General features: G+C 42.6%; 1 protein-coding gene across 4 annotated transcripts in view; it reads right to left on the bottom strand.

The window, feature by feature from the left end:
- nusap1 (nucleolar and spindle associated protein 1) overlaps positions 1-15,091 on the bottom strand; it is a 47,563-nt gene that overhangs the window by 27,085 nt on the left and 5,387 nt on the right. For 3 of the 4 annotated variants that reach the window (XM_041214991.1, XM_041214993.1, XM_041214992.1), the window contains exons 2-6: positions 7,322-7,390; positions 4,892-5,074; positions 4,579-4,756; positions 3,370-3,486; positions 1,049-1,155 (exon numbers count right to left, since the gene is read on the bottom strand). In XM_041214991.1, the coding sequence (XP_041070925.1) occupies positions 1,049-1,155; positions 3,370-3,486; positions 4,579-4,756; positions 4,892-5,074; positions 7,322-7,390 (654 nt within the window). The remainder of the gene's footprint in view (positions 1-1,048; positions 1,156-3,369; positions 3,487-4,578; positions 4,757-4,891; positions 5,075-7,321; positions 7,391-15,091) is intronic. The other variant, XM_041214994.1, reaches the window with a different exon arrangement.

Genomic DNA, 15,091 nt, shown 5'->3' with positions numbered 1-15,091 from the left:
TTTAAAAAAAAGCACAACCACTACCATTAACACCACTTTGCCCTTTAGTTCATGACATCTTTATCAATCTGTCCTTTGTCCCCACCTATTGCTGGCCTTCTATCCAGCTCCACACCCCTTAAACAGTATAAATTTCACCACATTTCCACTTCTCTTCAGCTCTGGAGAAGGGTCATACAGACTCAAAACATTAATTTTGTTTTTCCTTTCTCCACAGATGCTGTCAGATCTGCTGAGATTTTCCAGCATTTTTTGTTTTGGTTCTAAGCTTCCCATTTCTTTCCAGCTAATTGGTCAGTCATTCTGTCACACTGTGAATAGTGCAATGAAATCCCAGGTAAGTAAAAAATCCCAATTCCAGTCTACAATTCCACAAGTCAAAGCTGCTTTCTTGAATGTCAATATTCTGACAGCGTTAGCAATGTTACTTGCCCACAGAAGGTATCACAGTGAAATTCAATTATCTAACATCTACAAGCTCATTTCCCATCAGAGGTCATCGTATAGACATCAGGAGCAGAAACTCCAGCTGAGTAGGGAAACCGAGATCATCTGAAGCAGCCTTGCTGAGAACAGCAAACACTAATCGGCATGAATTAGCCCTTCTGTTCTGCATAGCTATGCACCAGACAAAAAAGTACATTTATCTTTACTATACTTCAAATTCTAATTTAATAGATATGAGAAACTACAACCAAATCAAGATTCCCAGCAAACCTTTTTGCATATTTGATACTCAGGAGTAAGGGAAACAGCACATGCATTTGGGAATTCATTTTACACTATATTTTCCTACATGGCACAACAGCATGGTCACTCACCTACTGAGTTTGCACATGGGAGCTTGAGCATGTTTATAATTGCCTACTTCCAGAAACAGTTCATGTTTTAGATGGACATGAACAGTGAGCAGGGTTAAAGCTGGTGGTATTGGTCATAAAATGACCCCTCAAATAGATAATCTGTAGTGCCCTCATTGGAGCAGGGGATAGTGCATATGACAGACATCAAAGCACAGCCACCCACTGAATTATAAACTTATCCTCACCTGTTTGGCAGAGTTACCAAAAGCTTCAATGCGTTTCCTTTTTCGCTCAACATACAAGTCAATTGACTCCATCTTGTTAAAACTAGCTTGATGAATCTTTTTCCAGTCTAGAAGTATAAAATGCTATATTAACACATGGATCTCAATCTCAAATATCACACAGCATTATCAAAACAGATCCAAGAATTCCAAATAACACACTGAATTAATAAACTGAACCCATGAGACTCTGTGGCCCTCATGAAAAGCCTTTTAGGAGACATGTGTACCATATTCACTGCATTCGCCTAGTCTACTCTGCTACTTCTATGAAGAATTCAATAAGATTGTTTAAACATGGTCCTGAGCTGACTTCCAAAATCACATTCTTTATTCGCCAGCTGTTTAGTTATCTTATCTCTTGGTAGAAATTCTAGCATATTTTCTGCCACTAACCTTAAGCTAATTGATTTCTAATGTTTATCTCCTTTTATGAAGATAGGAATGACATTCAAAATTCACCATTCCTGTGTCACTATTCCCTTTACTCATTAAAGTTTTATGTATTGACCCTGGTGCTCTGTCATTACCTACTTATTTATATTGTGCCTTTAATGTAACAACACGCTCCAAGGTGCTTCACAGGAGCATTATAAAACAAATACAACACTAAGCCACCTAAGTAAATATTAGGTCAGATTACCAAATTCTTGGTCAAAGTGGTAAGTTTTAAGGAGTGTCTTAAAAAGGAGGAAAGTGAGGTAGAGGGGCAGAAAGATATGTGGAGAGTAATGGAGCTTAGAACCTAAGCAACTGAATAGCAAGGCAATTAAAATTGGGGATGTTCAAAAGGCAAGAATTAGTTTAGCGCAGATATCTGAGGGTTGTGGGCTCAATACGAGTACAGACAGAGAGGGAAAGCCATAGAAGGATTTGAAAACAGGGATAAAAAATTTAAAATTAACATATTGCATGATCAGAAACCAATGTAAGTCAGCAAGCACAGGTTTTGGGGTAGGGTGAGAAAATCATGCCATAAAATTACCCTTTGTAAAAGAATTAAACCACATATTTAAATTTATAAAGCTACATAATTTTAAGTGAAATTTTGTAATCATGGTCCACAAACTTGTCTTTAACTGCATGAAGCTGAACCAGTCAGGTTAGAGCTGGTACAGATTCATAGGGTGTTCTGGATACTTGAGCATCTTCTTCTTAGAAATGTAATAGATTAGATTAGGAGCCAATATCAGACATGCAAGGCCAATTCAAAATCAATTATGTGTCTTAGTAGCAGGTCAACTGGTTTGTAAAGGAGGGGACTAATTAACTGTTGAGGGTATAAGGAAAAAAAGGAGTCAAAACCATGCTCTTTGCAGCAAGTAAAACAGATCCAACAAGAGGTACTACCTCTACCCAGGATCCAAGATGTATGAGAAGCCCAAAAAGACTACCGGAGTTTAAGTCAAAGCTTGAGAAGTCTACAAGACAAACCCAGTTCAGGTTTTTGCTTGTTCCGTTGTTCATAGCTAGAACAGGAAATCTAACCTGTTACGCTGTATTAATTACTGCCCAGTTTACTAAGTCATGTTTTGTGCTTAAACAATCTTTCCTCTTTACTACCTCATGTTCTTGCTGTTGGCTGCTCAATCATGTCCAAAATCCCTACTGTAAGTAAACAGAACTTGATGCAAGTTAAGACATGTGCAGCAGAGTTTTGAATGACCTCAAGTTTATGGAGAGTAGAATGTGGGATACTAGCCATGTGCACATTGGGATAGTCAAGTCTGGAGGTAAAAAAGACAAATGCGGGTTTCAGCAGATGAGTAGAGACAGAGACGAAGTTATGGGAGGTGGAAATAAACAACCAGTCTTAGTGATCATGTGAAGATGAGCAAAAAGTTCATCTTGGGGTCAAATGTGACAGCAAGGATGCCACAATCAAAGCTCCTTTAACCTTCTACCTGAACATGTGTATATTTCTCCTCATTTCTACTACCTCATTAGTAGCCTCTTCAGTAAAAGAACGGGATGCAAATAATATGCATTACAGGTGGGCTGACATATGTATGGAGTTCTCACTCAATTTATGAAAGAATGTTTGTAATGAAAGTGAGATGATGTCAGTACAGGCACCTGGGAGAACTTCTACTCTTTGTATTCAGTGCTAATATCGTATTTCTAGTGTCAGAAACAAAGATTACATACAATATATGACAATCTTCAGAGCAGCATAGCAAGACACCCAACATTGTATACAGCAATGTAGGATAGAGTGGCAATGTCCCAACATGAAACTCCTCCTTCCCTTTACATAGAGGGAATTACAAATAGTCTCTTACCAGGGGTGACATGGTTTAGTCCAGTTTTTCCAATTATAATGGAAGTCTTGAATCCAGCTTTCCCAGCTGCTCCAACAAAACGTGGAATTTTGCCAGTCTTCGATCGAGCAGTAGTTCCTTTAGTAAAGACAGGACCAATGACTAGCCACTTGTAGGATTTTTTTTTTCATCAGAATCTCCCAACTATTCTGATTTTGGAAGCTGGACTTATTACACAAGAAACAAAATGATGTTGCTGACAGCACCTCAAGTTAAGGTGGTGTGTGCAGTTTGTCTGGATTCTAGAAGGGCCAACTTCACAGATTGTTAACATTGTAGGTTACAAGTTGCTTGAACTTGATCAAGCAATCAAGCAGTTCTCAGGGGGAAAAAAAAAATGACATTCTCTCGTTTTTTCCCCAACAGGCCATCACAGCCAAGCCCAACCCCATCATCCATGATTGTAGAACAAGAGTGGTCCAGTTTTCCGATTTCTTAATACCAGACTACACTGCTTGCTACCTCAGTGTGACTGCTGTGCAGACAAGAAAAGTCACTCTCCCTTTAAGTCAGAATGCTCAGGGTTTGAGTCCCACTCCAGGGCTTGTTGGCCACAGAAGAACCCAGTGGCGGGTGCAGGCAGGCCAGCATCAATCCGTGCTGGTCCCCAGCCTGGAAAAATGGGGAGGGAAAGTGGCAGGAAGGGTAAATGGCTGTAAAACCACCTGCCAAATCCAAAAGTGATGGTTGATAGGAATAGAGACAGAGAAGGGTGATCAACCAGCATTGCAGCCTGAAAGAGAGGAATTTGCATGTCATATGATGTTCAACAAAAGGCAATCATTAACATACACACACATCCCACAAGGGATCATTGGCTGATTCTTTTCTTTCTCTAGCCCAAGGGCTCTGATCCAGTGTGAACCAGCTAACTCAGTACAAAGCAGAATCAAATTTGGGACATTTTGGCAGTTTTTGAATTAGGAGCTTACTTGAAATGTGTAAAGACCAATTGCTTTCATCTTCACAAAGTAAAGATGAAGTGTGAATGTTTTTATTTACTCTATAAACCCCAAACTGGTTGAAAATATTTTTGGTTTGACAGGCAAAAATTAAGTTCAGTTTTAAAAAAAGTGACAAAAAGATCAATCCATTTCAACAACATATTAATTACATCCCAAAGAATCTCGAGCATGTGTGAGATGAGGTTAAATAATTGCCCAGCACTACCTTTGGACGTATTAGCTGCTCTCTCAGGTGATAAATGTGCGCATTGGGTCACAGTAGCACTTCCATCAGCCACACTTCCTGTACTTTCAGCCCCAGATACAGCACCATGTTTTCTTTGTCTTCTCTTGGAGTCTGAACCGTCTGTGTTTTGGCACATTTCCAAATGAGGTGACAGCTCCTGCACAAGCATTTCATAATAAAGTAGCATTTAAAATATCTTGGAACAGAATCATAACAGATAAAATTCCATGTTAGACAGCAGGACAGAATGCGAACTCGTGCAGACAATAATTCAGCAGTACAGATGCTGTACCATTGAAGGTTGTTCATTATCAGAAGCTGTGACAGCCTGCAGGTGAACAGATTCATTCTGACTTCCATTCAGCTCTTCCTTGCTTTCATTAGACAATCTCCCTTTGCCTCGTCGTTTAGTCACATTAGAGTCTTCCCATTTTTCTACATCAACTGTATTACATTTATTTTCTTCTTCAGGAGTCTACAAACAAACGTAAATATGCTTCAGCAACACAAACCAACATTGCTTACAATAGTTCTGCTTACAAGCAGGTAAAGCTCCTTGTGCTACATGACAACATTCAACAAATGTGGCAGGTTTCATCCTGTTCACTAAAGCCAAGGGTCATGTGCAGCCTCACCTCAGCTTACCTACTGTTACATTTACTGGGCTTCCTTTCACTACCCACCCAACTATGAAAGGTCACATCTTAGTCAGTTTTGTTACTTTGCCTTTTACAACTCAGTGAGAACACAAGGAAAAGCTATTATTCAGAAGCAGCAACATCTAGAGGGCAAGTAAAAGAGTTCCATATGGATCTCTCACTCCCAAGATAAACAGAAATACTGGAATGTGGGCTCACCAAGTATTAAGCAAAGTCTGTAGGCATAATTCACATGGTTTTTCAGATAAAGAGGGCTAATCTATCAATTTAGCATTATGTGTTTTCAATATTAGATTGTTAGACAATTGGGCTTCTCACTGATTGTTCTATGGTTCAGCGCACCTGAAAGACATATTTTGCCATCTCTGCTCAAACACCAAATTGGCAAAGCTTTGACTAAATCCTTCTAAATACTATTTAGAACAATTGTCTGCACCTCTTCGCAAGTTGTACTCACTTTTTAAAAGCGCAACACTAACCTTGCTGCTTGAAACTAATGTCAGGGGACTACGACCTCACACTGGATATTTCTAAAATTTTAATAATTGGACAAAAACCTTTTAAAATGACTGAAGCTATGTCTGTCTGTGACCCTCGAGCAAAAGGGGCTACCATGGCTATATCGTAGGAGTTTGCCTCTCGTTATCTCTGAAGAGATACTAACAGCTCCCTGTTGGCTACAGAGACCAAATTCAAAGAGAACAATACAAAGGCCATTGGCATTTCATAAGCCAGGCCTGGCAAACCAAAGCCTACCCATCTGCTAGGATGAAGGACCCTGTAACCTTTCTTTCAAGTCTTAACGTTTGGAACATTTAATAATCTCAGAGACCCAGACAAAGGGATGCACTCCCTTTGTCAAAGCCAGAGTGGAGAGGTGGGAGTCATGTGACATGAACCTCTAGCTTGTGGAGCCAGATATATTGCCTTGATGTATTGAAAACTTCCATCTGCTATTTTAACATCTACAAGCAACAGCACAGAAAAGGGCCCAGATTAAATCCATGGTCTCATCTACAATGTTTTTACTGGAACTTCTGTAATAGCACCCACAATACTGCATCGCTGCATGCCGATTTCCTCCTGTGAAGTCAACTCTACTGGAAAAGTGAATTATGCAGCAACGGTTTTCAGCCTGCCAGCGTCCGTAAAGGAATACCTCATTGGATTTTGATTCTGGATTCACATGAAACAATAATTCTTTTTGTCCTGTAAATCTTTATTTTCTCTATTCCTCTTTTACTGTCTGAATGCAAAGGGGGCAACATTGCTACCCTCCTCCCATGTTGCAGTGTGTGCAAATAAACTAACCCTTTGAGTTCATCCTATCTTGAGTTTGCTGTCGGGTTATTAATAGAAAATTGGATCACACTGCAACTGAGAGGTTGGGAAATACACCACCACTTATGAACAGGGAAGCAAATCAAAACACTTTTCCGTTTACGATGGGTGGTGAGAGAAGAAATCGGGTGAAATTAACACCCCCTCTTGTCCGCAACGCTAGACTATTCACATACCTGAGGCTATAAGGGGTGTTCCACATTTTTCAGAAGGCTGACACAATTAACCATTACTTCCATTTTATGTATCAACTGAATACAGTTTGACAAAAGTGCCCAAACTCTATCCTCTCCTGATCTGGGCCCTATCAAGATTGGTGGCTCTAATGCTGAGAAAGAGAAGGCCATTCAACCCTTCAATTCTATTCTTCCAGGGTGGAGTCAGAAACAGCACTGATAAAAATAAAATTAAAGCCACTTCTTCCAATCCTGGTCTCTTGCATATCCCCAATTTTAATCTCGCCACCATTGGCAGTTGTCTTCAGGTATCAAGGCCCTAAATTATGAAATTCCCTACCTAAATCTCCCCATTCCCCACCTTCTTTAAGACACTCTTAAAGCTCATTCCTTATCTGCCCTAATATCTCTCCATTTGGTTCAGTGTCAAATTTTGTTTGATAACACTCCTGTCAAGCTCTTTGGAATGTTTTACTAAGTTAGAGGTGCTATATAAATATAAGCTGCTCTTTATTCAGTTATAAAATTTTATTTTCACATTTATACCTTCAGAACAGCATCACCCTTCAATTCTTGTTGGAAGTGCTCTTGCAAGCCTTTCAGTAACTTATCTGCCTGTTAAAAAAGGTGGGAAAGACAATGAACAGAGGTATTAAACAACTTAAAAGGGAAAATTTCATATTTTTATGAACATGATAGAAACCATAATGTCCTTTAGAACAGGTTGCAAACTTAATAAAGTGTTTGCCATTTACAGCCCAAAACTAAAACTTCAACGTCATTTGGGTTGAACAATTAATTTTTGCAACCTTAATAAAAACAGAAAATTTATAGTGCAGGATCAGGCCACTGAACCCATCTTGTCTGTAATAGCCAAAAGAAAGTTGTCCAGCCTCATCTCATTTTCCAGCTCTTGATCCGTAGACCTACAAGGTTATGGTACCTCAAGAACATATCTAATTGTTTTAAATGCTGTGATAGTTTGCCTCTACCAACTTTTCAGGTAGAGTTCTAGATCCCACCCATCTTCTGGGTGAAAAAAATGACTTCTCAATTCTACTTGAATCCTTCCACCAATGACTTTAAATCTATGCTTCCCCATTATTGTCCTCTGCTAATGGAAACATGACCTTCCTTTTCACTCTTTATTGGCTCTTCAATTTTATATACCTCAATAAAAACTCACCTCAGCCTCATTCGTTCCAAAGAAACTAATCCCAGCCCATCCAATCTTTCCCCATAGTTAAAATTCTCTATTCCTGGCAATACTTCGTCTGTACGCTCTAAGACCAGAAATGTACATGGTACTCCAGCTGTGTACAAAGCTAGTATTTCATACAGCTGTAGTGTAACCTCCCTGCTCTTATAATCTATGCTTCAGTTAATAAAGGAAACTATCCCATGTGCCTTTGTGACCATCTTATCTACCTGCCCTGCTATCATCAGGATCTGTAGATGGGCAAATTTATGGATATTTCTACCACTCTCCAATTCTGATGAAGAGTCATACTAGACTTGAAACGTTAACTCTTTCTCTCCACAGATGTTGCTAAGCCTGCTGTTTTTTTCCCCTAGCATTCCGTTTTTATTTCAAATTTCCAGCATCTGCAGTATTTTGCTTTTATTATAACAAATTTATAGTGGTAGAAACCACTGAGTCCAAATTGGTGTGGCAACATGCACTGTTCACAAGCATGTTGTAGTCTGGATCCATGGATAGTGATGGTAGAGGCTCCAACTTTCTTTCCATCACATGGCTGATCAAGAATCTCACCCACACTTACCACCTGCCATTGGCATGCAATGGAAGATTTGTAGGTTGATACTCAACCTGCTTGGCCGCAATATGAACACACCTTCCTTGACCATCAATTCCTGGGTTGGGACTCAAACCTGGAGCTTGTGGCTCAGAGGCAGAGACGCTACCCACTGCGCCACAAGATCTAACAAACTTATATAGCAACTTTAATGTAATGAAATATCCTAACGCACTTCAAAAAAGCATTATGAAATAAAGTATGACACTTAGCCACATAAGGAAAGATTAAGTCAGATAAACAGAAGCTTGGTCAAAGAGGTAGGTTTTGAGTATCTTAAAAGGAGGAAAAGTGAGCTAAAGAGGCGGAAAGGTGTAGAGAGGGTATTCCAGATATTAGGGTCCAAGCAATGAAAGGCATGGCCACCAATCGTGGAGCAGTTAAAACTGGGGATGCATAAAAGGCCAGAATTTGAGTACAGATATCTGATACTTATGGGCTGGGGGAGATGACAGTGATAGAGAGAGGTGAGGCCACAGAGGGAATTGGATACAAGGATGAGAATTTTAAAATTGAGGTTATTTGACCAGGAGGTAATGTAGGTCAGCAAGCACAGGGGTGATAGGAGAATGGGAGTTGGCATAAGTTAAGACACTGGCAACAGAGTTTTGGATGACCTCAGATTTATGGAGGGTAGAATGTGGGAGACCAGCCAGCAGTCTGTTGGAATAATCAAATCTACAGGTAACAAAGGCATGAATGACAGTTTCAGCAGATCAGCTGAGGTAAAGACGAAGCAACAGAAGTAGAAGTAAGCTGTTTTAGCGATAGCATGATTAAAAGTTCAGAAGCTCATCCCCAGGATCCAATGTAACATCAAGATTGTGAACAGGTTAATCCCAGACTGTTGCCATAGAGAGGAATGGAGTAACTTCCTAGACAACAGAGTTTGGGCTGGGGACTGAAAACAATGGCTTCAGCCTTCCCAATATTTAAGAGGAAATTCCTGCTCACCCAGTACTGGATGTCAGGTAAACAGTTCATAATTTAGCAACGCTGGAGTAGTTGAGAAAACTAGCTAGTAAGGTGAGCTGAGTATTGTCAGCGTATGTGAAAACTACCACTACTGTATGCTCAGATGATGCTGGAGGGGCAGCATATAGATGAAAAAATACGAGGGCTCAAGGTTTGATCCTTGGGGTCACCAGAATTAATGATGCAGCTGCAGAAAAAAGTCTTGTAAGTGATTCTCCAACTAGGATTATAGAGCTAAGAATGGAACAGGTGAGAGCAGGGAGGTAAGAGTGACTGCCCTTGACATCAAGGCAGCATTTGACCAAGTATGGCATCAGGAACCCTAGGAAAAATGGAGTCAATGGGAATCAGGGGCAAAACTGTCCACTGGTTGGGGTCATACCTAGCACAAAAGGAAGATGGTTGTGGTTGTTGGAAGTCAATAATCTCAGTTCCAGGACGTTACTGCAGGAGTTCCTCAGGGTAGTGTCCTAGGTCCTTGACATTCAGTGGCATTACCATCGCCGAATCCCCCACTATCAACATCTTGTGGGGGGGGGTTACCATTAGCCATCAACCGAATTGGACTAGCCATATAAATACTGTGGCTACAAGAGGTCGGAGGCTAGGAATCCTGCGGCGAGTAACTCACCTCCTGACTCCCCAAACCCTGTCCACCATCGACAAGGCTCAAGTCAGAAGTGTGTTAGCCTACCCTCTACTTGCCTGGATGCATGCAACTCCATCAGTAAGAAACTTGACACTATCTAGGACAAAACAGCCTTCTTGATTGGCATTCCTTCCACAAACACGAAGGCCCTCCACCACTGACGCACAGTAGCAGCAGTATGTACCATCGACAAGATGCACTGCAGAAACTCACCAAGGCTCCTTAGGCTGCAACTTCCAAACCCATAACCACTACCATTCTAGAAGGACAAGGGCAGCAGACACTTTGGAAAACCACCACCTGGACATTTCCCTTCAAGCCTCTCACCATCCCAACTTGGAAATATATCACTGTTCCTTCACTGTCACAGGGAGAAAATTCCAGGATTTGGACCCAAACAGCACCATGGGTGTTCCCACATCACAGGGACTGCAGCGATTCAAGACAGCAGCTCTCCACCACCTTCTCAAGGGCAATTAGGGGTGGGCTATAAGTGCTGGCCTAGCCAGCGACGCCCAAATCCTGTAAATGAATTTTAAAAATCAGCTGGATGACAATGGAGGCACGATGGAGGATGACAGTCAAAAAGTTGCAAACAGGTCAAGAAAGACACACAGCATGTCATTTGTGACTTCGATAAGATCTACTCCAATGTCCTACCATGTATTGTGTATTCCCTTGCCTTCTTTATACTTCCTAAACTTTTAACCTCATACTTCTGCCACTTTTCTACCCACCTGACCAGTCTAGTGATCTCTTCCTTACTTTCAACTACATGGCCAATTTTCATATTTTTTTAAAAAAAAAAACATTCTTTCATGGGGTGTGGGCTTCACTGGCTAGGTCAGCATTTTTATTGCCCATCCCCAATTGCCCTTCAGAAGGTGGTGGTGAGCCACCTCTTTAGCCACTGAAGTCCATGTGGTGTAGGTGCAAACACAGTGCTGTTCAGGAGGGAGCTCCAGGATTTTGACCCAGTGACAGTGACAATGAAGGAATGGCAATATATTTCCAAGTCAGGATGGTGAAGGGTTTGGAGGGAAACATGCAGGTGGTGCTCCCATGCATCTGCTGCCCTTGTCTTTCTAGGTGGTAGAGTCTTAGGTTTCAAAAGTGCTGTCAAAGGAGACTTGGTTGAGTTGCTGCACTGCATCTTGTAGATGACACACACTGCTCCCACTGTGTTTTGGTGGTGGAGGGAGTGAGTGCTGAAGGTCGTGGATGGGGTGCCAACCAAGCAGGTTGCTTTATCCTGGATGGTGTCAAGCTTCTTGTATTGTTGGAGCTGCAAGCATCCAGGCAAGTGGAGAGAATGCTATCACACTTCTGACTTGAGCCTTGTAGAGGCTGGACAGGCTTTGGGGGGTCAGGATGCAAGTAACTTACTGCAGAATTCCTAGCCTCTGACCTGCTCTTGTAATCATAGTATTCATATGGCTGGTCCAGTTCAGTTTCCGGTCAATGGTAACCCGCAGATTGTTGACAGTGGGGGATTCAGTGTTGATAGTGCCATTGAATGTCAAGGATCGATAGTTAGATTCTCTCTCGATGGAGATGGTCATTGTCTGACACTTGTATGGCACAAAATGTTACTTGTCACTTGTCAGCACAAGCCTGGATATTGTCCAGGTCTTGCTACGTTTGAACATGGACTGCTTCAGTATCTGTGTCGTCGTGAATAGTGAACATTGTGAAATCAGCAGCGAACATACCCACTTCTGACCTTATGATGGAGGAAAGCTCATTGACGAAGCAGCTAAGGTGATTGGGCCTAGGAGACTACGCTGAGGAACTCCTGCAGCAATGTCCCTGACTGATCTCCAAAGACCACAAATGCCACCCCACCCCCCCCAGCCGATTCCCATCAGTTTTGCTAGAGTTCCTTGATGCCACATTCAGTCACATGCGACTTGTGTCAAAAGCAATCACTCTCACCTCACCTCACCTCTAGAGTTCAGCTCTTTGTCAATGTTTGGATCAAGGCTGTAATGAGATCTGGAGCCGAGTGGCCCTGCCAGAACCCAAAGTAAGCATTAGGGGGCAGGTTATTGCTGTGTAAGTGCTGCTTGACAGCACTGTCAGCGAAACCTTCCATCAGTTTTCTGATGATTGAGAGTAGACTGGTGGGGCGGTAATTGACCAGGTTAAATTTGTCCTGCTTTTTGTGGACAGGATATACCAAGGTGACTTTCCACATTACCAGGTGTAGCTGCACTGGAACAGGTTGCCTAAGCAGGCAATACCCAGTGCCTTCAGCCGTTTCTTGATATCATGTGGAGTGAATTGAATTGGCTGAAGACTGGCAAGCATGATGCTGGGGAAATCAGGTGGAGGGCAAGATGAGTCATCCACTCGGCACTTCTGGCTGAAGGTGGTTGCAAATGCTTCTGCCTTGTCTTTTGCACAATGTGCTGGACTGCTCCATCATTGAGGATGGGGATATTTGTGGACCCTCCTCCTCCAGTGAGTTGTTTAACTATCCATCACCATTCACAACTGCAGAACTTAGATCTAATCTGTTGGTTGTGGGATTGCTTAGCTCTGTCTATTGCATGCTGCTTCTGTTTTTTTAGCATGCAAGTAGTCCTGCATTGTAGCTTCACCAAGTTGACACCTCATTTTTAAGTATGCCTGGTGCTGCTCTCTGGCATGCCCTCCAGCACGCTTCATCGAACCAGAGTTCATCCCCTGGCTTGATTGCAATTGTAGAGTGGGGGTTATACCAGGCCATGAGGTTACAGATTGTAGTGGTGTACAATTTTACTGTGGCTGATGGCCCACAGCGGCTCATAGATGCCCAGTTTTGAGTTGCTAGATCTGTTCAAAATTTACCCCATTTAACATAGCAATAGTGTCACACAACATAACAAGGGCATCCTCAAAGTGAAGACGGAACTTCGACTCCGCAAGGACTGTGCAGTGGTTACTCCTACCAAAACTGTCATGGACAGGCACTTTTACAACAGATAGATTGGTGAGGATGAGGACAAGTATGTTTTCCCTCTTGTTGGTTCCCTCACCAACTTCTGCAGACTCAGTCTAGCAGCTATGTCCTCTAGGACTCTGCCAGCTCAGTCAGTCGTGGTGGCACTGAGCAACTCTTGAAGATGGACATTGAAGTCCCCCACCCAGGTTATATTCTGTGCCCTAACCACCCTCAGCGCTTCTTCCAAGTGGTATTCAACATGGAGGAGTAATGATTCATCATGGGGGGGGGGGGGGGGGGGGGCAGAAGGTGGTAATCAACAAGAAATTTCCTTGCACATGTTTGACTTGAGGCTATGAGACTTCATGGGGTCCAGAGTCAATGAGGGGGACTCCCAGGGCAACACCCTTCTGACTATATACCACTATGCTGCCACCTCGTAGGTCTGTCCTGCCCATGGGTCAGGACATACCCAGGGATGGTGATGTCTGGGACATTGCCAGTGAGGTATGATCCAAGAATATGACAATGCAGGCTGTTGCTCGACTAGCCCGTGGAACAGCATTTCCAATTTTGGAATAAACCCCCAGATGCTAGAAAGGAGGACTTTGCAGGGTCAACAGCACTAAGTTTGCCATTGTTATTTCCAGTGCTTAGATTGATGCCAGGTGATCTGTCCAGTTTCATTCCTTTTTGCGGACTTTGTAGCAGTTTGATACAACTGAGTGCCTTGCTAGGCCATTTCAGAGTCAACCACACAGCTACGGATAAAAGCAAAATACTGCAGACGTTGGAAATCTTGAAAACAAAAATAAAAATAGCAGGAAAAACTCAGCAGGTCTGACAGCATCTGTGGAGAGGAAGACAGAGTTAACATTTCGAGGCTGTATGACTCTTCTGACGGTTCTGATGAAGAGTCATATGGGCTCGAAACATTAACGAATAGCCATAGGTCTGGACTCATGAGGGCCAGAGCAGGTTAAGGACAGCAGGCTTCCTTAAAAGGATATTAGTGAATCAGATGGATTTTTAACAACAATGGTTTCATGGTCACTATTAGTGAGACTAGCTTTTTTAATTCCAAATTTATTTAAATTCCACCAGCTGCTGTAGTGGGATTTGAACCCATGTCCCCAGAACATTTCAGTCGTCTCAATTTCTCTGCTTCTCTCACCCACTCTAATCTGTCTCTTTCTGAATTTGCCGCACTCCGTTCTCTCAGGTCGAACCCTGACTTTGTCATCAAACCCACTGACAAGGGTGGTGCTGTTGTTGTCTGGCACACTGACCTCTACCTCGAAAAGGCGGAGCATCAACTCGCAGACACTTCCTCCTACCATCCTCTGGACTATGACCCCACCACCGAACATCAAGCCATTGTTTCCAGCACTGTCACTGACCTCATCTTCTCTGGAGAACTTCCTTCCACAGCTTCCACCTCCTACCCAAAATCCACAAACAGGACTGTCCTGGCAGACCGATCATGTCAGCCCATTCCTGCCCCACGTAACTCATTTCTTGCTATCTTGAACCCATTCTCTCTCCCCTTGTCCAGCCTCTTCCCACCTACATCTGCGATTCCTCTGATGCCCTAAATCATATCAACAATTTCCAGTTCCCTGGCCCCAACCGCCTCTTCACCATGGATGTCCAATCCCTCTACACCTCCATCCCCCACCGGGATGGTCTGACGGCTCTCCGCTTCTTCCTTGAACAATCCCCATCCACCACTACTCTCCTCCAATTGGCTGAACTTGTTTTCTCACTGAACAATTTCTCCTTAAACTCATCTCACTTCCTCCAAATAAAAGGTGTGGCTATGGGTACCTGCGCAGCCCAGTTATGCCTGTCTCTTTGTGGAGTATGTGGAACATTCCTTGTTCTAGTCCTACTCAGGCCCCCTCCCACAACTCTTTCTCTGGTACATTGATGACTGCTTTGGTGCCACT

The sequence above is a fragment of the Carcharodon carcharias genome, chromosome 20 (genome assembly GCF_017639515.1).
Source record: "Carcharodon carcharias isolate sCarCar2 chromosome 20, sCarCar2.pri, whole genome shotgun sequence".
Taxonomy (NCBI): Eukaryota; Metazoa; Chordata; class Chondrichthyes; order Lamniformes; family Lamnidae; genus Carcharodon; species Carcharodon carcharias.
Note: the sequence above shows the minus strand (reverse complement) of the source record. Positions and strands in the feature narration are given on the sequence as shown.